The sequence below is a fragment of the Callorhinchus milii genome, unplaced genomic scaffold (assembly GCF_018977255.1).
Source record: "Callorhinchus milii isolate IMCB2004 unplaced genomic scaffold, IMCB_Cmil_1.0 Scaffold26, whole genome shotgun sequence".
In the NCBI taxonomy this organism is placed as follows: Eukaryota; Metazoa; Chordata; class Chondrichthyes; order Chimaeriformes; family Callorhinchidae; genus Callorhinchus; species Callorhinchus milii.
Genome location: NW_024704767.1, coordinates 3,945,273 through 3,970,319, shown reverse-complemented (window position 1 = coordinate 3,970,319; position 25,047 = coordinate 3,945,273). Strand labels below are relative to the sequence as shown.

Here is a 25,047-nt window from a genome sequence, read left to right as displayed (position 1 = left end):
ACATGCATCACTGCACTGGAACAGAAGTACAGTTCCTTTTAACGTCAATGATGCTCATAGCACTTGAAAGGAAATCTGAATCTGCAGAGTATCTGTGACAATTGACACCTATACCATGCTGCAGTGCGGTGTACAAAGGGAAGAGTTCTGCATTGCATCTTTGAAATTGACTTACACGTTGTAAAATGCTGTAATCTGAAGGAAATAATAGCTCAGAACAGTTTCCGTGAGACTGATGTGAAAATTCCTCAGGACATTTTAAAGATTTTTTTTTACAGAGTAAATAAAACCATCTGCAGGGTTAAATATTTGTTTTGTATACAAAATTCAAATGTGGAAAAATGCAATGCTTAGGAAACGTGGGTTTGATTCCTGACTCTAACCCATGAATAATGCTGCTTGCTCTGAGAATCAGGGGACTTGTTTGGTTACTTACAACTTCACTTTCATTACAACATGTTACATTTTTCTAAATTTTGTACAGTGTTTTTAATGAGGCTATAGTGTATTGCTTAATGTTCCTGAGGAGAGAAGGGATGTGTATAAAGTAGTGCTAACAACCAATTTAAAAAATCCGATCCTGATTGTAGCTATTAACTCTGACCTAATTCATGCTGATTTTCTTTATTAAAGTAGAATTAAGAGCTGATTCACAAAGGAAAATCATCACATCAAGCCTGGCTTTCATTTTGTGTTCCTCCATTCACACAAATTAACCCCTGTCCTGGATCATGCTTCTCTTTGGACTCATCCTAAAACATACACATGTGTGTGTGTTGGGGGGTGGGGGGAAGTTACTTTCTGCTTGTCCTTTTATAAGCCCATGCCACAAAGGTCACAGCATGTACAGAAGATCGGAGAATCGGCCCATGAGGTGGAGATGCTTTAAGTGCCCCCACGATACTTTTAGATCACGGTAGGAAAGAATGTAATTTTCAAAGTGTGTACCCGAGACTTTGTTCTCAGGGTCTTGGGAGACTGTTTTATTACATAGGAAGATAGAACATAGGAATGTACAGACAAACAAGAAAAAAATTCCAACGTCCGTCTAACTGGCCCCGAAGATTTTTATTTTAAAAAAAACTTTAAAATGAATAACATACGTTAATGATCTTACACAACTGGACCTCTACTGCTTCTCAATGGAATTCTTCATTAAATAAACTGTCTAATTCTCTCTCTTGAATTTGTTTTATGCAGTCTACGTTGGGTAGTCTATTTCACATAGTCACCACTCTCTGTATAAAGTATTAAAATCCGCAGTCTGTCACTGTCTTGGTCTACAAGTCTATTTCCTCTTGCTCTATTTGCAGCAAAACCTTTCATGACAAGAACTCCCTTCTTAGAGAACAGAATCTGTTTCGGACAGGAATAAATGACGCTAAACCGAGGAAAGTAGAAACGCATTTTTGTGTGATGACAATATCAAAATAAATCTAAAGTATTTTGCAGTATCCGTACTTTATTTGACACACAAAGGTGGTATGATGGTGCATCACTGTATGCAAGAATTATTTAAGAGGAAACTTGATGCGTACATGATAGAAAGGAATATAGAAGAGTGGATTAGGATGGGTGGAGACTCGTGTGGAGTATAAAAAATTGTACAGACTAGTTGGGCCTAATAATAATAATCCTTGCATTTGATATAGTGCCTTATCACATCTTCAAGATGTCTCAAAACTCTTCACAGAATATACTGGTCTGTTTCTGTGCTGTAACATTCTTTGTAAGATAAATGGCCATAATAAATCTAGTCAGAATTTACCTACATTGTGGTAATTTGATATTAACTGGTTTTATAAACTTGTCCAAAATCATATGAAAGGGGAATGAACAAAACCAATGCAAATAATTTATACAGTTTCTGAAGGTTGGAGGAAGAAGAAAAAAAATGTATAAAATAAATCCTAGAACATGAAAAGTTTGGTAATTTGATATTAACTGGTTTTATAAACTTGTCCAAAATCATATGAAAGGGGAATGAACAAAACCAATGCAAATAATTTATACAGTTTCTGAAAGTTGGAGGAAGAAGAAAAAAAGTGTATAAAATAAATCCTAGAACATGAAAAGGTAAACCACCATCAAATGTTTTTCTGCAATGTTAAGATGTTATAGCTGAAATTTCAAATGTTAAATAAGCCATAAATGCATCTTAACCTGATGTAAGTACCTACTGGGTGAGTGAGTAGATTCTCCCGCTAAGCAATAAATTCACTTGAAGGAACCATGTTTTCATTCTGGTTAAACACAACAAGCATTTTTTATTAAAGGATGACTATTCTTTGAGCCTCTCTGCATGGCAACTTTATCAAAGTATTGAATTTTTAAACGAATCACTTTGATCTCACCGTGGCATTTCTTATTTCCTCCCTTTTAGTCCTGGATAATGTCTTTGTTTAGTTATATTTCCTTTCGTTTCCCCCCACCCCCCACCCCCCACCATCACCTCCCCTGTTATTACAGCAGCTATTCCTTAGGTACATTTCAATCTTTCCATCTGCAAGTTTTGTTTCCATTACAACAATTTTTTTCTGCCTTTCGGAGCACAGGTTAATATCTGCATGTATTAATGTTATCGCTTTTTCTCTGGGCAGTCTCCTTTTTCTTTTAAGTCTGCCTCATTACTTTTGCCTTCTCACAAAGCTTCCAATAGTAATTATCTTTTTTTTTGCACAGTTTCCCCTTTTCCGCAATATTTCTGACATTGCTCTCCAGGTGACTTTAGTGAAATCTTAAACTTACTTTATAATTGTAATAATAATTAATACTGAACCTTGCATTTGGTCTAACACCTTTCATGTCAGGAGGGTGTCTGAAAGTGCTTCAAATGATTTTACACAATGTTAAGTGCAGTGACTGCATTTAGCTGCATTTGTAGACCAGCCCATTTGTGCACAGCAAAAACCCACAAGCAGACACAAAGTTATTGATCAATTTTATCTGGGGAATTGTTAGCCAGCTATGCGCAATTGGCTGCTACATTTTGCCCACACATTATGCAGTCAATCCACGACAGTATATTCTGTGAAGCGCTTTGAGGCGCCTCAAAGGTGTGAAAAGGCGCTATATCAAATGCAAGAATTATAATTATTATTAAATTTAACTCCAGTAGTGAACAATTTATTACCTACAACTCTGCTCATTGTTATAGGACATCCATAGGCAAATAAAATGGCTGCTTCAGAGATTACTTGTTGCTTTTATTGTCTTGCATTAAGTGTTAACCGCCAAGGTTACAGGAGTAAATTAGGAGAGTTCACTGTGAAACATTACCTTCGTAAACTTTATAAAGCTTCTTCACAATAAATCATGTTTGATATTTTGAAAGTTTTTCTATCTGCACCATGTTAAACGTTTATGGGAGCAAACCACTTGAGCAGAGGAGCATATTTTCCCTGGATTTTAAATGCTCATGGCTTGAAGTATTCCCTAGCCACCCGAGGACAGTGTCTTTTTGCTAGCCTTGAGTTTACCTCTAACCCATTTTCCACTTGAGTTCCTTAATAAAACTTAGAATGGTACATATAGTGGAGGAGCACAGCTTGTTAAATACAAGGTGGCATTTAGCAAAAGCTTCAGAATGTCTCCACGGCCCTCAAATGTTAAAAGCTCAGTGTTGTCCTGGTTTGTTATAATATGTGGTCTAATTTGTTGTGAGGTGACTCATGATCACTTAGGGCTAAGAGGCCTGTGCCTTGATGTGTTTTCCCATGGGGTTAAAGGTAGAAGATGATGTCTGCAGAAAGTGTTTCTTTAGACTCTATTACAGAGTGTTATTATTCCCATGCTTCCAGCACAAATTTAAAAATGACGCTCAATAGTCTTTGCGAGAGTTAAGATTTATCTTTTGCGGAATTTACTTTTAACGAAGTACTGTGATTTTTAGAAAACTCTGTGAAAATCCAGCCATCTACAGATCAATGATATGAAGTCTTAGTGCAAAACAGCACAGATGCCGAAAAGTAATATTGAACTGGACATGAGTGAACCAGGTTAAGTTCAATGGAAATTGGCTCACTTCAGCCTGATTTGAAATGGTCTAATGTCAGCAAAATTCCAACTATGAACTGGGTTTTATGCTACTACCATGCAAAAATGACAGATATTTTAGATTCATTCCAAAAAAACACAAAGTAAGATGAGGAATTGCATTTGAGCTTCAGACCCTCAAAAGGCTCGCCCGCTTAAAAAGATTGGCAGCTTTTTATATACGTCCTAGGGTAGTCTGATGATAACTTCTTGCTGTCAGTTCTCCTTTTGACTGATTCCAACTTTAAGGTTCAGTTGATGATTCTTCCAGGCCTTTGTTGGCAGATGGACTAGATATGTTTGCCTGACAGGCACACTTGACTTTCTGTCACCAATTTCCAGCCTTTAACCAATGTGATTTTGGGCTCCTACCCAACCGCCAAAATCTGTTGCCATGCACTCCAGTTGTGCTTTGTTTTGATCAGTTGTCATTGTAATTATGCAGAATAAGAGAAAGTCTTGCTACGTCTCTAGGATGCTTTAATCATCCTTTAGTTTCGAGAATGGTGTGTGCTTGGACCAATGTGTTTAAAATTATAAAAGGATTCAATAATGTTAACATAGATACATTTCCATTGGTTGGGGTGTCCATAAACAAGAGAAATAAATATAAGATAGTGAGGATTATCCCCTGTGATAATTATCGCATTATTGATAAATACAAGGTTACTGAATACCTCATCTGGTTGTGGGTATGACATCTCTTTTCACCCCCTCCCCCAATCCAATTGAAAGGGCTACATTCAGTGATATGCTTCTGGCGTATGGAACGTGACATTAATCTTGAGTGGTGATGCTCATCTAGTTGTATCATGTAATTATTGCCTGATGTATTGAAGAACATATTTTCCTTTGATTTGCCACTGTTCTGTGAGCTTGCTTTATATGGAGGGCATTGTCTTGTGTACAGAATGACGTTTGATCTGATTTCATCTGATTCACTTGATCCGATTTTGGCGATTTTGTGTTGCTCATGCTGAGGCTAGTTTGTGTTTCATTAGGCGGGTGCTGGGATCTAATTTGCGAGTTCTGTAAACCATGTGTAAACGTGTGTGTAGGGAGGGGGATTACGGGTTACCCTTAATTATGCAATTAGCGCCCAATGAAAAGGATTAACGATTGTTAATATAGCTAAGGGAGCCTGTAATCCTTCTCGTGCTTAAACATGCTTAACACAACCCGCAAATTAGATCAGAGTTTGTGAGGATTTCATCGAGAGAAAAAAATCATTACCACAAGACAAACCTCAGTCCAGGAATCGTCCATTAAAATCACAAGAAAGAATGTTTTTGCACCCACTGTGCCAGAATTTCATTCAAGAAACAGATCACTCTTGAAATGACACAAGTATTTGGGTTCCATTTCAACAGAGAAGACATATAACAAGTTTGCTCTTCTCCCCGAATCTACGGGATAAATTTGACTTAAGGTCTAAAGGAAAATTGGATTCAAGGTTTAAAAAAAATGTAGAGAAGCACAGGCATAGAGCTGAGATTAGGGTAGACAGCTTCAACATAGGTTCGATAGGTTCCTAAAGATCTCCTTTGCTAAAATTTCTGTGATTCTATGATTCATAACCTACGGGTTCTTTTCTACCCCAACAATTAACATCTGGTTGAAGAGATTTAAATTATGCTTCAGAAGGAAAGGATGAGATACCACTTCCCTGCAGCGGTGATATTGTTGCAAGCAGCATGTGTGTTGTGGCTTTGGTATCTTCAAAAGGATTCAAGATGATTGAGGAAACAACATTACCTCGTTTTTAACACTAACCTGTGTCTGCTGATTAGAATTGCTGGTCAGCTGAAAACTGGGAATATTGATTCATTTAGCTTGCAGGATACTAAACAACTAGGTATTTGTCCCATTTATTCTCCTGGGGCAGAATTCAAAGCAGAAGTGGCGACATCTGTGTCCAATCCCTTCCAAAATCTTGGTGATTTGCCACAGAAACAAACAATATAAATACACCCAAATAAGTTGCCTGCAGCAAATGGTGATTCACCCATTTGTATATTTTTTGTGTATATATGATCTTGTCTCCTGAACTGTATTTTCACTGGGCAATGGAAATATTATTCAGTCTGTCGAATTTCTTAAATGCCATCTGCAGGGCAAGGTTCATTCAGAGTAACTCTTTCAGATGGATGCACTTTAATGCTTTGTAGCACCAAAGTGTTAAGTGCTGAAGTGTTCACCTCTTGCTGCTTTGAGCTACTCATCGCTAATCTGCCATTGACATGCATACGTGTTTGTACGACTGACATGAGTCTTTTGGTAAAGAAACCTTAAATATCGTGGTCTGCAGGAGCATTGTGCTTTCAACCTCTGAGATGTAGGTTCACATCCAGCCCAGGTTAATGGTGTTTTGAAATGACCCACAACACACAACCTTATACACTAGGTTGGAGTGGAAATGGTAGCAACAGTATGTTAAAGCTAAATGAACACAATTATTTTCCATATGTGAAGGTTTTAGTCTCTTCCCACTCTTTTTAAATCTTTTTTCGTGCCCTTTTTCAAGTCTCCGTGCACAGCATCATTCCCTGTTGGACAAGGCGAACAAGCAGGCCTGCTCTTGAGATGGTCGCTGGGAAGTGCATGAGCAGAGTGTGATATGACTGTTCCTTCATCTCTGTGGGAAAGCACTTAGCCTCCTTTTTGGCAGCTCCCCGAAGGTACAACAGAGTTTGGGAGCTTGGCAAATGGGGATTTTCTTTCTGGCACTTGTGACTTGCAAGTGTATAGTATGTCAAAGCAGATTTAAGATTAAAAGCCAAGGGAAAAATTACATAGGAGGGTGAGAATGTGGAACTCGCTGCTGAATGCTGTGGTTGAAGCAGAAAGTAAATAAACAAATCAGTCACTCAATCCACGCCTATTTGTGGGACGCTGCTGTGTGCAATTGGCTGCTGCATTTCGCCCACAAAATATACAGTCAGTTCACTTTACAGTATATTCTGTGAAGCGCTTTGAGAGGCGTCGAAGACATCAAATGCAAAAATTATTATTATAAATATAAACTATCAATGTATTTAAGAAGAAACTTGATGCATGCAAGATAGGGGATTAGGAGGGATGGAGCCTAACTTTCTATGGAGTGTATATACTAGCATGGACTTGTTGGGCCAAATAGTCTGTTTCCATCTGCAACTGTCTAGGTAACTGTATGTAATCCTCTGCCTAAAGGTGATAAAACATTGTTTAGAGATGGGAGAACATTGATTCAGAATGGAGGTTGTAAACTAGTCTGGAAAACAGTGTGTTTTGCTTTTATTTTGACACAAGCTACAATGAAGTGTTGTTTCACACTGGAGTCGGTACAAAATCTTTCTTCTGTGGGCAGTAATGCATTCTGTTGTAAAGTAGTGTTTTCATCTTGTTGTGTTGTTCGATCAGAAAGTGAGAAGAAACCCAGCATGAGGCAGGCTTCTGCTGTCAGTTGTACTTTGCACATAAAGCTACAAGTGTAAACTTGTCCTGGATATTCGTAGGGAATCTTTACTCAACTCCACAGCATTAACAGCACGCTGCCCATTCTCACTCTCAGCAAACGGCAGACAGTGTTTCATGCATGGTTGCCACTGATGCCCAGCTGTTATTCATGGTTGGGCTGAGGAAACAAACTGTATTTACATTACTGAACTGCATCAAAGCAAACACCAGTTTCCAAACTGGGGTAGATTCTGTGGAAGTGAATACGATTAGTTATTTTTCAGTTGTCATTTGTGTGATTAACAGCCCTATTGCACTGCCAGCCAAATCCTTCCACAGAATTGAGAAATGACATTAGATCTGATGTTTTCTCGAGAAATTTATACTATATACATCGAGTGATTTATGCTTTACTCTCAATTTGGACTGTACGTCCATATTTAGCGCTGGATGAATTTGATGGAAACTGTTTTTCACCCATTAAAACATTACCACTGCTATTGAAGATTTTCATTCAGCATTTGAAAGGTTACCCATAAATATAGGATATAGGATAGTAACAAGAAGAGCAAAAGGCTAGGTTAGGAGATTTTCTTTTCATGTTGCAAAGAGGTAGTTGATGTGTAGTTCAAAAAATAATAATCCTTACATTTGTTAAAATCCCTTTATTATCAGAAGGATGTCCCAAAGTACTTCACAGGATATATTGCAAGGTGGATGAATGGGTGTTTTGTGAGCAAACCCAGCAGCCAATATACATACGTCACTGGCTCATAGACAGCCATGAAGTGAATAACCATGGAATGACAAATATGAGGTTGAAAATTGTGACATCCAATGTGATAATTATCCCCGATGGTAATTTGGTGATAATTATCACATCATCGGAGTCCTGGACATCAGAACATTAGACATCCTTGAACCTCAACAGCTTCATCACTTGCCATTGAAGTTGTATCCAGGACTGTGTTAATGTTCTAGTCATGTTCCAAAAGCGCCTTTTTCTTTTTTTTAAAAAAAACTTTCAATTTATTTAACAAATTTGCTTGTTTTGTGTTTCAGGACTTGGAGAAGAAGGGATTAATAGATAAAATTCACATGGTTCAAGATATTGTCATCTCAGGACAAAACATTCTAGATACAATAGCATCATTTGGAGAGAGAATCAAAAAGTAAGTATCGTGGCTGTTTTTAAACTATGTAACATGATTTTACATACAGTTCTTCATTGTAACATGATTTTAATTTGGTTGATGCTCAATTTCAATGTAAGTGCAGAGTACAAGAATATGCTTTATAATTGTCAGTGAGTAGTTAAGTGTAGCCAATATAAATATATTGTCTTATCAAAGCCATGCTTAGCCCCTTTGTGAGATAATTTTTTGATCTTGTTAAAGTTACAATTTTATATACATTAATGATTGTCTCAATATCACTGTATTCCCTGAAAGTTTGTAAGGTATTATTTGCACTGTCTTCTGCATTCCTGAAATGGCAGGTAGGCTGACATGCCACTACCAATTTTCCTCTCTAACTGCCCATTGAGAGGTGCGTATAGGTAGCCTTCCCTTAGCCCCTTGCCCAATTTATCAATTTGACTGAGCAGGGGAATCGATAGTTTATCATACAATGATCTTGTTAACGTACTGATCTTTTTGTAACTTGTTTATAATGAATTGTTGCTTCTTTTGAGTGATCCATGCATGACAGCTCCTTTTATATAGCCAACTTTGCGGGGTAATTCTGTTGGCCTGGTAAACACTAAATCTATCTTGTACTCTGTTTCACATGTTGTGTCAAGAAGCAGTCACTGATTACATCAATACGATTTCTTGTATATTCACCCTGCCCTTCTGAGTGCCCCTGATCTGACCACTTTAGTTAAGTAAAGAATCCAATAAAACACAGTACAGTAACTTTCAAAATGTTGCAGCAAAATCCATTAGACAGCGGTTCAATATCTCGCTCAGATGATCAGAGCTACATTGCCAGCAAAGCGTGTGCGTTGAAGACAATTCTTCCAATACTAGAAATGGCTTGTCTACAGTAGGAATTGAATACTCTTGAACTGGATTAGATGGGGGCAAGAAAATACAAACTCTATAAACTTTGTTCTTTCCAGATTTACCTTTAAGTGGATAAGTTGCCTTTGGCTTTGCATTGTTTGCTGGTTGTAAATGATGTTTAAGAAGGAAAGATTTTAACTAGTTAAGCTTCAGCAATACCCCAGTGTATGCTTTGGGCGTTCCCAAGCCTTGGCTCTTGCCAACCTGAACCTAACACTCTCTGGAATTAGGTGAGTGGGGTGCATCCCTCCCGGGAGAGAGTGCACATTCCATTCCAGACGCAGGGATTTGCATGACAAACATGGTTTGGGTACTCTTAAGCATGGTGATGGGTTTCGCATGTCAGACACTCGGATGACCAAAAACGGAGAGGAAGTATTTTTTCTCTTATGTTCACTAGGTTTCTTGAAAGTGAGAATAAGCCTTCAGTAAAATATTCTCAATGTGTAGTCCTTTAAAATCACCATTCACATCATACACTGAATGTCTGGGCACACAATAAAACTGTCAGTGATCATATATTGTTCTGATTTAATCAACAAATAAATAGTTTTTGGTCATTGATTTTGTTCATAATCATGTCTGTTGGTCTTTGTGTTTTCCAATACCTTTTTGCAATTTAATGACACTGTAAAAGCCTGTAGCAAAGACTGGAGACATACCTCAATTAACAAATTTATTCTGTAGGATACGCTAAAGTGTGGTTATTAAATTTGACTGCATGTATATGAATATTCATTGAACCAGCCTCCATCACATGATTAAACATTCATTAGACAATCAATCAGCCTTGTCATAAATTCTGACAATTTATAATTCGTTTGTCGTTCTCAAAAAGTGAATTAAGAGAAGGAATTTTAATTCTCTCTAAACTCATTAGCTTACTTTATGTCAATCCCACAGTGCATTTATAAGTTAACAATGTACCTAACAGTTTGAATAACCATAAATTTACCTTGCCTTAGTGGATCTATAAATCGAGTGTGGATAATACTGTTTACTATCTATGTTAAATTCATTTATTTGTGTTTACTTGTGCTTTGAGTGTAGTTTCTTGTAGCAACAGCTTTGCTTGACATTTTATTCTATACCATGGCAACTCTCTGGGAGAGGAAGTTCTTCCAAACTTTTACACCTAGCCACAACCTTGAAGCCATGTTCTCTTGTTCTCGAGTTCTTTTCCAGCGGAACGAGTGCTTTACAATTAATTTTCTCAAACCCTTTCATTATCTTAAACACCTCTATCATATCACCCCTCAACCATTGTTGCTCCTACGAGAAGAAGCCTAACCACTCTTGCTCTCCTCGTAGCTATATCCTTTCATATCATCCTTGTGAACCTCCACTATCATCCTCTCCATGCTTCTTATTTAATTTCTGTAATGCGCACCCAAAAGTGCATACAATATTCTAGCTGTGGCCAAACCAGTGTCTTACACTGATTCATCATTATTTCTTTTCATTTTCAATAATGAATGACTGAAATCCAAGGCAATGAAATTTTACTATTCTGGATATTCCTGCAATATAGGGAGTGGTATGTAGCTCAATGCCTGGATATGTTAAAAATTATTTTGTATGAGCAATCCCATGCAGCAATGAGACTATATCTTGGATCATACTACATTAGTTTAAGAAACTATCGACTTATAGGCTATAGATCACATCACAACACATAAAGAGTTTCAGAGGTAGAGTGTCATTAAGTGTTATTCTAAGTTGATTGTGTCCTTGAGTTTGCAGACTATTAGTGAGCGACATGAAACAGGAGTGCAAGCACTGGGTTTCACTTTGTGCTTACACCAATGCAGTAATTAATTATTGCTTAGTTTATTGACAAACAGACAGCTGTCTGCATCCTCGCAGTTATAATGTATTTAGGACGTTCTCTTTAACTCTGTCCCAGGTGCATTGAAGTAGACCTCGAAAGGGTGATAATGAGGCTGTGAGCATGTTATCCGATGTATTTCCCTGGGGTAACTGGGATTTCAAACAGAAGAAATTAGTATTATGATTCTACCATTGGCAAATGCATATATTAATGTAAAATGATTAAAGTTTGATTATGCCATGTCACTCTGGATTTTTAATTAATAAGTTAGTTTTATGTGAAATAGGTGCCTTTTTGAGGCTTTTTCCATCCTGTTCTTTGTACCAAAGAGGATTAATTCACCATCAATGCAAGACCTACGTTTAGAATAGGAGTTCCAGGTTTGCTTTTATAAAATCAGCTCGGTTTCAAACAAAGAGCTTTAATGTGAAAGACTGATGGGGAGAGAAGACTTTCAACAACAACAACGACAACTTGGACTTATATAGCGCCTTCCACGCCGGACGGCGTCTCAGAGCGCTTTACAGTAACGGATCCCGGGGCCGAGCCAGGGGAGGAAGGTGACCAAAGGCACGGTCGAAAAGAAAGGGCTTCAGCAGAGACCTAAAAAATGGGAAGGGAATATGCAGTAGGGTTCACAGTTGAAGACAAGTGATGATAACTGGGACAAAAAGAGATCTTTCAGTCATCTGCACCGATAATGAAATAGACTATGTCCCTTTAGTAACCGCAGCCACAATGCTGGAGTTGAATCTTTGTTGTAGAAGGTTATTTTGAGCTTTGCAGGGTTACCCATTGCTGGCGGATGTAGGGAGTGCCAGGATTTGTGATACCTGTCCGGGAGCAGTATAATAATAATCCTGCGATTTGATAAAGCACCTTATCATGTTGTCAAAACCTCTCAAAGTGCTTCAAAGGATTTGCTCCACAGTGCATTTTGCCTACAAAATACATAGTCACTACACTTCCCAGCATATCTTGTGAAGCAATTTGAGACATTTAATGATAATAATAAAATGCTCTACTATCAAACGTAAGGATTATTTTATTTTCAGTGACATATTTGTAGGCGATCACAGCAGCCAATTTGTGCATGGCAGTGTCCCACAAATGGCTGTGATGTGAAAGAGCAATTTTTATCTGGGGGATTGTTGTCCAGGACACCAAGAGAAATTACCTTTTTCGAATCGTGCCATGGGATCTTTAACATCCATTTGAATAGGCATACACAGGACCTGGGTTTAACATCTCATCCAAAAGACGCACCTCCGATAATTCATTGCTCTCCCTTTTCATTCTAAGTTTCACTTTGTCACTCTTGCCTGAGATTTTGAGAGTTATCACGAGGATTTCAGAGGGAAAAGTGGGTGAACAGGGTCACTGACCTCACAGCACTTTAGTACCAGTTTTGCCAGAGAAAAGGATCAATAAAATCTTGTATTATCTCTGGCAAATTCAATTTGATTTATTTTAAATGGAGAAATCATTTACTCCAAAGCTAAATCTTGTGGAAATGTGATCAATTTTTTGTTTCCACGGGTTCTCAATTCGCCTGTTGTACTGTAGATATATAATATATATATATTTTTAAAAAAATACAAAATCTACCCTCAGGGCAATTTTATTAATTTCCCACCCACTTCAATACACGCCTGCCAACCTCACAATAGCCGAACAGTGGACAAACCCCCTGGAAGTGGTTTTAAATGGGATGCACATCATGTTGACAATACAATGTCTGTTCCGATTTACATTGAGCAAGAGGGAGAATTTATATCCAATAGATTTTACCTCTGCGGCCTCGCCTCACAGTGCAAATGTAACTGCAGTAAATCATTAGATGTGTTGATGTTTTTTAAAAAAAAGTTTCACTGAAACTACCCCAGTCGATTCAAGAAACGTAATAAGATTATATTTGGTCCAACTGATTCCTTCTGTAAAGAAATTAGATTTTTGTTTGCTCAGTCTGGTGTCTTGACGCTCCATGGAAACCCATCATCATGCTTAAGAGTATCCAATCTGAACTGAGTGCCATGCATTCCACCTACACCTGGAAATTCCAGTGAATTTGAACGGAATCTGCATACTCTCCCTGGAATTGATTCCCTTCTATAAAGAAATTGAATCCAAAGTACAAAAATCCAGTGTGCAAAATTCCTGAAGCAAGTTGGTCATTGAAAATAAACCTTCTGGATCCAAGAATAAAATATATCCACATTCTTATTTTGAGAGCAAAATAATTCATTATACCGAGTGAAAGGTGAAATTAGGACTGCAGGGCTTCTCACAATTCACCACTTACGTAATTAACCATTACACATAAGAAAAATCCCTTACGTTTAGACATCTGCCTTTCCAGGCAGGCACTTAGATCTGTCTGGTTAACACAACTCAACTCTGATACTCCAATATAGTCAAATATCAGAGAATTGCACATCTCCCTCCCTCCACTATAAATTTAATTATAAGAGCTGAACAAAAAGTTTATTAATGCTATCAAATCGTAACCCAGATGATATCTTAATGATATCGTAATGATTTGCTGCTGTATCCATGTACCTTTGCTCTTCCCCTTCTGGGCTGGGTTTTCTGCATTGTACAGTATTTTGTTTTATCGCTGCACAACATTGATATGATTTTCAATTCCATTTAATTGTTTAATAATGTTTGCAAGAACTGCGATACCAGTTGAATCAATGTAATTGTTTCTAAGATTAGTAACCTGGTGAGTTTTTCAGTCAAATTTAGCAGCTTTTGTATCAAATTTAGCAACCCATGTGCCCAATATAAACAGGAAGTTAATGCTAGTCAAGTATTATCTCTCTCCCTCCCTCCCCCCGAAGGTGTTAAGTCACACTGGGATATGTTTCCACAGGAACTGACTGCCCTCTGGTACATTGCCCAAAGTACCATTCTTCAACTGTGAGATGAGATAGATAGATTTGGCAGGCGATTCGACCATGGGGGATGTCACAGCTGAGCCGCTCCTTTCCTCACCTGATGTCCAGTCACACACACTTCCTCCCTCTCTTTCTCTAGTCTTTCTTTTGGATCATTGGATTCTTCCACCAACCCACTTTTTGGCGTTAACCATTTTCCTTAATTCGTCTTGTATAATTCCCATTGCTAGCACTGACTGTTCTCGTAGACACAGGTGCAAAACTGAAAGCCAAAAGAATACATATTAGGTAATACTTTTAAATATAATAAATGCATTAAAGAGCTTTATGAAATAAGGTTGGTTAGAAATGAAAGTGAATGCTGTTACATAGGCAAATGTTGCAGCTAATCTTGTGTTAGCGACATTCCACGAATAACAAGGGCATGAGCAGATGGCTTGAGTTTGGGGGTATATTTGGGTGAGGAGGGAAATATGAGTCAGGATTTCTGGGAGAAAGACACTGTGTTTCTTTGAAGTAGAGACACAAGGGTGGGCCTTTTACACCTGGTATCTGTATCACAAGGCAGTCGGAACCTAAATTAATAATGCAATAAAATAAAGGGATGCTGATTTGGAAATAAATAATAAACTTGTATTTCATGTTGAATGTTATGGTAAGTAAAGACACCAGCAGTGTCCCAGAAGAAACAAAGGGTAACATAATTTTTTTTGTAAGTCAGGTATTTTAAAGAATGCCCAAATTAAATTTGATATAAATTAACAAGGGCATTCAAAAATTGAAGAAGGCAAAAAAAAAGAAAAATGAATAACGAGTACAATTTTAGCAGGACATACTCTAATGGTTAGTTTCTGAGCTATATTTTTTACATGCTGTTCCTTGGAGTGTTCCTTTTACTGGGACAATACTTAATCTATGTCATAATAATACTTACAAATCAATAATTATGTAAAGTGAGTTCATTTGGGAAAACTGCAGAATGAATCCAGTGCTCCTAGGGTTTATGGAAACTACTTTTGTCCGCGAGCTGAGATTCGATTCTGTTCTCGTTTCCAACAAAGGCAATAAACGAGTGAGTTTTCTTAAAGAAATATCCAGTTTTATAATTGTGTGTCTTTCCATGCTCAAATCAAAGGAATATAATCCGGATAGGAAATAACATGTATTATGAATGAACTGCACAAAGATTACATGAATGTTAGTTGCAAAATTAATTTTGATTTTCTCTTTTTTTAATTTATAGTGTCTTTATCTGGTCAGTACCTTTCCTGTCCAAGCTCGCCTGTTTTGTGCTCGCTATTTGCACAATTGTATTGTATTTTGTTCCGGTGAGGTACCTCCTGTTGATCTGGGGTAAGAATGTGTTTGAATTAGTCATAATTGAACAATAATAACAATTTTATGCTTTGCGCAGGGCAATAAATAGCTTGCAAGTGAGTTAACTGCTGGGGCCACAAACTGAGAAGTTTATATGAAGTATATTAATCATTTACGCTGCATACGCTTTGCACAAACAATCACCTTGCTCTCCCTCCGAAGCTCTTTTGCTGAGTTAATACTGGATCTAACTCATGGCGATTTCTAGCAGGATTTGTTAATGACGAGGGATTCCAAACAAGAAAATACATTGCGTCGACCCACGCAAACTTTACTCCAAAAATAGATTGTGCCGAAGCAGAGTTGCTGTGATCTGAAATGAAGTACATTTGGTTTCTTTAAGAAATCCTATTCGAAATCGTCACATGTTCGACCTCATTGTAATAGTTTTTATATATTGTTCAGAAGCTATGCCTATGTGATACAGCCAATACTAAAACTTTTGAAGCTTTATTCAGATTGCTACACGAGCCATAATTCTATGAAAGGTGATCTTTCATTTCGCCGTCAGTAATGTAACACTTTGCTAAATGTCGTCCACGCAGGGGAAGTGATTCAGTTGATATCAGTAGATACTTCATTCTCACACGTATAGACGCAGATGGGCAGGGTCGCGATTGTGGTGAATCCTTTCATAGCTTACAAAAGAACACTGTCACATTAGAAGTCTGAATGTTTGTGCAGACTTGATTTCAAACCATTCAGACAGATGGTTTTTTAATCCTTGAGCAGATTAATGAAGCAATGTGACTAGGAGCAGCAATTGTTAAAACCATGGCACCTGAATTCATTGCTGCACATTTATATATAGTTGAAAATGAAAGCTTATCCCGGAAAGTCCTTAATATCCTCCAACCATGCCTGAAATAAACCCACGGCCCATTAACGATCAGGGTTATTGAGGTACTCGGAAAAGCAAAAAGCAAATAGCTTGGTTCTGTTCCTCCACATATGCATTATAGGTATATTGGTGGAACTCCAAAAACAATTAAACACATTGCATACATAGATATTATATATATATATGTAGCTATATATTACATTGTAAATTAGTGTGATGTCTCTCTCACCTTCCACAATGTTACGTAGTTGTATTCTGCTAGGTGACACCTCGTGTTGTCTGTCACTTATTTCTTATTTGGACAAAACACTTTTCCAATATTGGAAGTGCCTCCAGCTTGTCAAGACTTGTTTAGATTGTAAAATATTAATATTTAAGAAGATCAACAGATGTTTTCTTCTTTTTTTTAATATTTAAAAACAACACACACCCTCTTACGCTGTTTAAGTGTGAAGACAGCAGGACCAAACATGTTGAGGTCAGGAGCTGACTAAAATCCACTGGAGTATTGTATAGTGGTTAAGAGCGTGGAGTGGAAATGTGTTGCTAATAAACTTCGATTTGAAATGCGGAAGCCAAACACTAATCTTATCTTTTGGGAGTGGTGAGGGCTCTCCTGCTGCTGCTTTTGTAATGGATTTCGCAATTGAAGAAAATGAGATTTTATAAAGGGGGTATTTGTTAATGAACCCAGATGACAGAATAGAGAGTGGTAATAAGGTTGAGACTTGAAGGCTGGCATACACGTGTGACTGCAGCTTTGTAATTGTTTTCTCACTAATTTTCACTTGCAAAACTGTTCCTTCTGTCCCAGTGAATGTTAAAAAAAATTCTGTTGACAGGCATGCACAAATTCACTAAGAAGCTAAGAAATCCCTACACCATCGATAATAATGAGTTGCTTGACTTCATCTCCAGAGTTCCATCAGACATCCAAAAGGTGAGTGTGATAGAAATATGTAGCGTGCTAAGTTTTTTTAAATTTTGAAAACATTTGAAGTGGATGCAGATGTATGGTATATTGTCTGCCCCCCCCACTTGCTTCTAAAGCATACATGCAGTTTGGTAATCACTGTATAAATGGTCACTGCTGAATAACCTTACTGCTCTAATACAGCAGGTACAGCTGGCACTTTAAGACACATTCCATTTAAAAAATGCGATCTCGGGGCTTTTGAGGTGCTTTATGTGACATTACTGGAGTGGTCAATATGCTCTGCTCAGTCATGTTTTCAGGAAGCTTTAGTAATGGGGGACAGCAGTGATCCTGATCCTTAACCTCCCACCAGCTTAATGCCTCTGTTCAGCAGTGTTGCCACTTCTCCCATTCACCAGTCATGGAATGTTATTAAGAGACAACACTATTCCATCCATGAGTCAAATCAATTTATAATCTGCAATGGAAGATCCTAAGGAGGGCATGTTACCTCTGTCTTCTGAGAGGATCTTTACTGAGGGAACAAAACAACAGGATAGACATGGAGCAAGGTAACAGAGTGATAGGGAGACCTGGAAAGAAGAGAAGAAGAACTGATGATGCTGTGGTTGTATTTTTGGATTGAAAATTCACCACCCTTAATGTTTAACCTAAAGGTTGGTTGCTTTAAAACCCACTGATAATGATTCCACAAGACACATTAATGCACTATCCTGCAGCTGAAAACTGGGGAAGTATACAATGTTTTGTAAACATTGACAAAAATGAATGCCAGTTGTTTATAACACGAGGCAATAACAATTGAATAAACTGGCTAAAGGCTTTTCATGAGAATTTTCTGATTTTTTCAGTTGTTGGTAACTCTATTTGTAGCAAAGAGACACTTCATTACGCTGTGTGAGTATGGAAGCAAACATAATTTTATCCCCGGTGATAGACAGAATTATTTAAATTATATTTAAATTGTGGAAATGAGCTGAGACAGTGGAATTCCAGTGCTATTATACAGTGTGTGATTTCTCTTACACTTTCTTTCATTCCTGTTTGGTTGTAAAACACAATTGCATTGTTTTGTGTGTTGTTTCCATTGTGTAAAAACACATTTTTTTTTAACAAATCACAGGATGAAAATTGAGACCTGTGATGTGTTTAACCCATTGTTGAAAAATGTGATCAGTTGATGTCTTTATTGGCGACTGGTCTACATTGGATCGCCAAACTGTGGTGTATTTATTCAGCAGTGATTGAAATTCTGGTTCACAGAAGTAGAGTGGCAGCTACCAGTTTACTTTTTATTGAAGCATTGCCATTTTGGATTGGCTGGGGCTAACCCTGCATCCAGAGGGAAAGGCAGCCAATTTTCATATGATTTGATATGTAACCTAACATTAGTCAGTAGTTTTGAGCATCAGTTTTCATCATGACCCCAATATCCGTAGAGTATTATGGCTGAGTTTCATATGATTGCGTTTCTGCGCAGTTCGCTGTATCAAAGGATTGTTGAATACTTTTTTTCAGTGGACCTAATTTGATGACTTGCATTATTTGCATGGCCAGAATGATAAGTCAACACATTTTGAAGGGATGTGAAAAAACTTGAATCAGAACAAATTAGGGGAATACAGATTGATAAACTGTAGAAGGGAATACAGATCGATAAAGAGTAAAGGAGGAATTGATGCCATTTTTCTTTATTATTTAACTTACTCAATCACCAATGCAGCTTATTCATGAGTTATAGATTTCTTTAACTATTATGGACATGTCAAATATAAGTAGGAGGTATAACAGCCCATCCAAGTTAGATCTGTTTCTATAATCCAGCTAAATATAGGTTCAATGTCTTCCTTTTCGCAATTAATAGCCTGTGTTTCTCTGTCCTAAAACTGATTCATTACCTTTGAACCTTCCTGAGTTTTCTTTTCTGTTCTCCTCTGGGAACCATTAGCATGTACAGTACTGGGGATACCTAACTGGAACATTATGTCTGTTTGTTTTAACAGGTGCAATACACTGAACTGAGACCGAGTAATGGGATCAGCCCTCTTAGGAAGAAGAAAAGCAATTCATAGCTCGCTTGCCAGATGAATCGCTGTTGCTTCCAGTGGTCTGGGGAAGATACCACTTCAAAGAGTACCCATCTACAATTTCCCAGTTTAGAAAGTACCATCTATCGTGGCACCATCTTAATCAGCCAGGTTTAAAAGTGACTCTATACCAGCGGAAAGATGTGCAATACTCTACGTTGAACATGCACAATCTGCACACAAGTTGAATGTAACATTTTCAAGATATTAAGATCCTTTAGCACTATAATGTATATATTGTATTTTATAAGAATTTTTCTCCTATGTCATCTTTTCTTTTTCCATTCGCACTTTTACATCATGAAATTAGTTCTGTTTCATTTAAAAATACAAGTGAACTTCTTTTCTTTTTTCATTTACTGAGTACATTGTTGCCTTCATACTTATCAATCTCTCACATCCCGTTCAAGACGTTACAGACAGTTTTTGTTGCAATTCTTAAAGAGTTACATAGTTTATTTACTATCCTGATGGTGAATACTGTGCGATTATGTTAAATTGTGATCATTTAGAAACAATTAAATGGACAATATATTCTGACACCTTAATGATTAACTTCATGTTGAGAAGTTACAGAGAGGATCAATGCTGAGGTTAGGGGCAAATATGGAAATGAATATGATACAAAAAGTTGTAAAATTGCAATGCATTGTTAAAGAGGTAGAAAAATGCTATAGAAAGTTAGGTTTCATTTGTATTTTTGAATTAATTTGCTATCGAGCTTTCTTAGTGCTGCTCTTTCTCAGAGTCTTAAAAAAAAACTAAATTTGGTTGATTACCAATACTCTCATTTTAATGTCAGTAATTTTTGAGATATTGTAACCTTTTGTATCAACGTCTCATAATGCCTTTGCTGTTAAACATTTTATCAATGTTGTCAATCATAGTGACATCGATCTGTAGTTAACGCCTCTGTTTCACATTGAATCAGATACGGATTAAAGTGCCAAACGGCCGTGATTTTTTATTTGCTGTTCGTTTGCATTATAACCATTTTTGATGTTTGCTCTCAAGGTCTCAGGTGCTAGGAGAAAGTTTGGTTTGTATGTTATCACAAGTGAGGTTTTCTAAGAAAACTGTGATATCTTTGAGGGTTCCTGATCCTAAATGTAAAATGTCAGCTGCTGTGATAGGAATATAGCAGGATGATGTGCCTGAGTGTGTGTGTGTGTGTGTATCTCCAATCCCTGACTAGAATCTTTGGATTACACCCCTCCAGTCCTATTCTAACTCAGCATAAACCTTTATTTCAAAATGTTTCCCTGAACCAACTTAATAAATTTCAGGTTTAATCCTGTTTTGGGGGGAAAAAAAGCTTTAGAACTAGGTGCAGGTTTGGACTTGCTGCAAATATATTTAATAAAATGGCAATGTTTCTGTTTTATGCAATCTGTGCTTGAACAGCAAAGCTGTTTCTTGCAGCTTCCTGGCCTGCTTTCAGCTCCACACCTTGTCAGGAGAAGCAGGAGAATTCCACTTCAGCACTTCCAGGAGGGATTAGCCCATTGTTGGGCAGCTTGGCAAATTCGAGAGTCTTCTCCCTTCCCTATTTGGTGGGACTCGACTTGGTGACTCGAGGTATTTATCAAAATGGATTAACTCTCGCTACTTTGGCTGTGCAAGGTGTGCTCTTTGTTCCCAAGCAAAGCATGTGGAATAACTGCTGAGCAGTAGCAAGGCATGTCTCTTGAGGGACAGAGTGCAAACCAGAGATTGAGGGTCCCTGAACCTCCAAGTGGCCCTGGTCAAGTGCAGCACTGGTTAGCAGCCTGATCTTTTCCTTGTAGCCCTTTAGTGAACTGAATGGTGCATACCATGGCGGGGGGAAACTAGAGAGGGAGAGAGAAAACTTAGTTTCAAATTATAGAAAACAGCAGGTTGTTAATACTACTCTACATGTTGTTGTTGGAGGTATTTCATCTCAGTCTTAAGAGCTTTGCAGTATTTTCTGAAGAGCAGGGTTTGCCACGCTTTTTCTGTTCTTCCTTATGTGCCACACAAAAACAGCTGACTGAGACATTGTTAGCATAGTCCATAGGAAACAAAAACGATGTATTCTGCCTATGAAGGAAATTCACTTATATTTGACAAAATGACTTTATTCCGGTGTGTATCTATATTATTAAAGTCATTCGATCATAAATATATTTTAGATCACAGCTGTGTTTGTTTCTGTCCTATTTTATTTGATCATTCCCCTTGCACAAGTGCAGTAAGTACGGTTGTTTATCACAGCCAGGAGTCTGAGAATTGCAAGGCTGGCAGAGACCGTCTTCAGAGAGACTGGAAAAGTAATTCCATTCAATCTGGCTGCTGTATGATTTGGGTGGCGATGGTCAATTGACCTTTGATATAAGGAACTAGAAGTAGTATAACCTCTGGCTTCATCTTTGATCAATATGCAAATGTTGGTTTGGTGCTTTTATTGATTTTCATCTGTCTTTTAACTATGGTCTCACTGATCTGATTGCTGGTAGTTTGTAAACTGCAAAGGATCTGTGAAAACAATGCAAATTTAAAGGCTTCCTTGTATTGTAATTTCGATTTTGTTTGCTGGATTCAGTGCAAAGGTCTGTCCAAAAATGGGTTTCAGTTCTAACACCAGAAGAAAACACATCCCTGCCCATTCCACCAGCATTCCATTGAATACACCAGCAATCCTTTCTGTTTGTGGTTTTGCTGCTAGATTAAGGCTAGCTTTATGTTTATTCATAACCACTAAGAATTATATTAAGATTGCTCAATTCATTTTACATACAGCCACCAGTATGGTAAAATGCATTTAGATATATTTTTGTGCTGTAGATTGATGATAGTATTAAAAAATATGTCTCCACGTCGAAATTGATACAACACATCCCTTTAAATAAGGTACATGAATGTAACCTATTCAGCCATTAAAGTAATTAAACATCTATTTTGCCATTATATTAAAGAAACCAAATGCTTAGAAACTAACTCCTTTCTTTTCTTGAAATCATGGACACAATTTTCCAGCTGGTGATATTGAGATTGGTAAATTCACTTTCCATTCAAGTCAGTTTATCTTTTACCATTGATTGTAAATTTCCCTTCTGTTGGGTCAATGAATCGTTTGGGAATATGGGGCCATTGCTGAAACAGGGTGTTACACAGTAAACAGGAGACAAGATAGAAAGGCCATAGCCATTAATTACAGCCTGGAATCAGGTCCTCCATTGAACTTGATTTCAGTCATTCGTAGCATGTATAATTTGGGTTTTCATACCAAAACATTGGTTTCCTTTTTTTAAAAAAACAGCCCATCAGCAAATGTCTTATGATTCTTCCATTGGTTTTCTCCTGCTGGCAATGGAAGAAAACAGGCAGCAAGTCCACTTGGGCAGAGATTGATCTGTTTAGTCTTTAATTCACAATTGTAGTTTTGGGTGGCACCATGTGCAAAAGTAACAGCCGCATGGTTGTCCACAAAGAGGCAAAACTAAAATGCTTTGTCTTGACTTTAAGAATAATTTCTGCTCTCTGATCTTTAAGAAGACTAGAACATATCTGAAATAAATATTCCACAATAAATGCATCTGAAACTTTTATAAATTATGCAACATTTGTATTGACTGGCACAGAATAAAATTGAATTTTATTTTTAGCATCTTGTCTCTCATTTTCTAATTAAAATTGTTTTTATTCTGTTTCCTCCTTTCCTTCCTTCCCCTCCCCCTCTCCATCGAATAGTTTCTGTTCCCTTCGACATGATATCTTCCTATCTAGGAGGCCAGATGAACAAATCACCGAATACTCCACAGCCTCAGTCTTTTGAGACAGATTCCTTTGTTCTTAACCTTTTTAAAGGTTTCTAAGTCCGGAATCCGATCTTTGCAGTATTCAGAAAAAAAACAGTTGCAATAAGCAATCCCTCCAAAGAGTGAAGGGGAGGATGTGTGGTTGTCTGGCCGGTATTATTCCTTCAGCGTGTTAGTTTTCCCAAAGGTGAGAAGCTTTGAGTCACAAACCTAGTCACACACCTAGTGACCTGACTGACAGAGGATAAAGCTCAGTGCTCGTGGGAGGGGGTTAGCCAGCTTTGGGTCCAGGGAGTCAGCAACCTCAAGTGTCAAGTTCTTGGTAAGGCTTGAACCCACAGCCTTGTGGACATGAACAAATTCTACCATAGCTCCAGCATAACTTCCACAACATAGCACTGTACAATGTGTTGATTCGAATGCTTCCAAGCTGCAGCTACTGGAAAGCGTATTTTCCACTTAACATTTCTAATTGAAAAGCTTAATTAAAATCTGCCAACAGATGTTCTGTGACTGAAAGAAATGAGAGAAAAGCAGCACTGGGAGGGTTAATGTTTAAGTGAGATTGCCAACAGATGTTGGCTATGTGCCAGAATGCTTCCTTTACCTACCCCACTCTCACAACTCCACTGTTTACATATTCTAAAAGCATGTGTCAGTTTGCACAATTTTTCTATGGTTCACTCATTTTTACTATCATGGGAAAGTTGGTTGTGAAAGTAACTGGAAAAAACTAGGTGAGTGAATCTGATAGCAGAATGGTTGCAAGCACTACATGAGGCGCTATGAGCCACTCTTTTGGAATAAATTTCTCTTTAATAAATTATTGCAGCGTATTGATAACTTGACTGCAGCAGATGTTTGCACATTAATCCTATTGAGATGAATTGCATGTTTTCTTGATGTTTATCTCCAAGTTAACAAGAAAAGCAGCGTAAATGAAGTAAGCAGAGGGTAAGTCATAAGAGGCTGAAATCAAAAGGTGTTGAGGGGTGCCTTCTAGGCTTTGTTCCGCGATCCTTCTCACACTCATTTTACATAGGTGACCTGGATTCACCGACTCAGTCAAGGCAGTTAAATGTGTAGATCACACCAAGCTGGGGGAATCAGTATAGACTGCTACTGTTGTCCAAATTGACCTCAGCTGGGTAATAATTATTATTATTATTACCTGGAATAAGCCGTACACCTCTGGTCACCATAGGGTAAAAGGCCATCCTAGCCCAAGAGACTTATCCCGACTGTTCGAGCAATGAGCTGTATTCCTATAGTCTGTGTTAGCAATATTTCAGCAAATGTTGGTATTGGTTAGGAAGGAGAAAAGCTGAATTTTTAAAATAACAAGCAGATCAAGTGTGTGTGTGTTGTGTGTGAGGGAGAGAGAGAGAGAAGGGAGTGGTGGCGGGCAGGGGAAGATTGCCTCTTTTATTGTTTCCTGCTTTTTTTCACCACTTTTTGAAAGAATGCGTGTGTTCCTGGATCTGTGCACAAGAGTTCATTCTTCCGTATGCTGGTTCTAATCACACAGGTGATCTCCGAATGTTGCATTTCTTTATTGACAAGTTCATTTTAACTGAACGGCTTTGTCAAAGTGGCAGCAAGATGTAAACCATAGAATTGCATCGTTTAAACAAAGAGGTGGGGTGCAGTGGGGGGAGAGGGGAGAAGAGAGGAGGAGGATGAAAATAGCCATTCAAAGATTAATCTTGAGTCATGTCATCTGGACAGTATAATAATTCGCTCAAATGTAAATACAGGT

General features: G+C 37.8%; 1 protein-coding gene across 3 annotated transcripts in view; it reads left to right on the top strand.

Annotated features, from left to right (window-relative positions):
* Positions 1-23,103, top strand: part of LOC103187388 (multiple C2 and transmembrane domain-containing protein 2) — a 118,880-nt gene extending 95,777 nt beyond the window's left edge. For all 3 annotated transcript variants that reach the window (XM_042344076.1, XM_007906849.2, XM_007906863.2), the window contains 4 exons: positions 8,533-8,642; positions 15,511-15,620; positions 17,328-17,425; positions 19,426-23,103. In XM_042344076.1, coding sequence (XP_042200010.1) covers positions 8,533-8,642; positions 15,511-15,620; positions 17,328-17,425; positions 19,426-19,494 — 387 coding nt within the window. In that variant the 3' untranslated portion in view covers positions 19,495-23,103. The remainder of the gene's footprint in view (positions 1-8,532; positions 8,643-15,510; positions 15,621-17,327; positions 17,426-19,425) is intronic.
* The last annotated feature ends 1,944 nt before the right edge of the window (positions 23,104-25,047 follow it).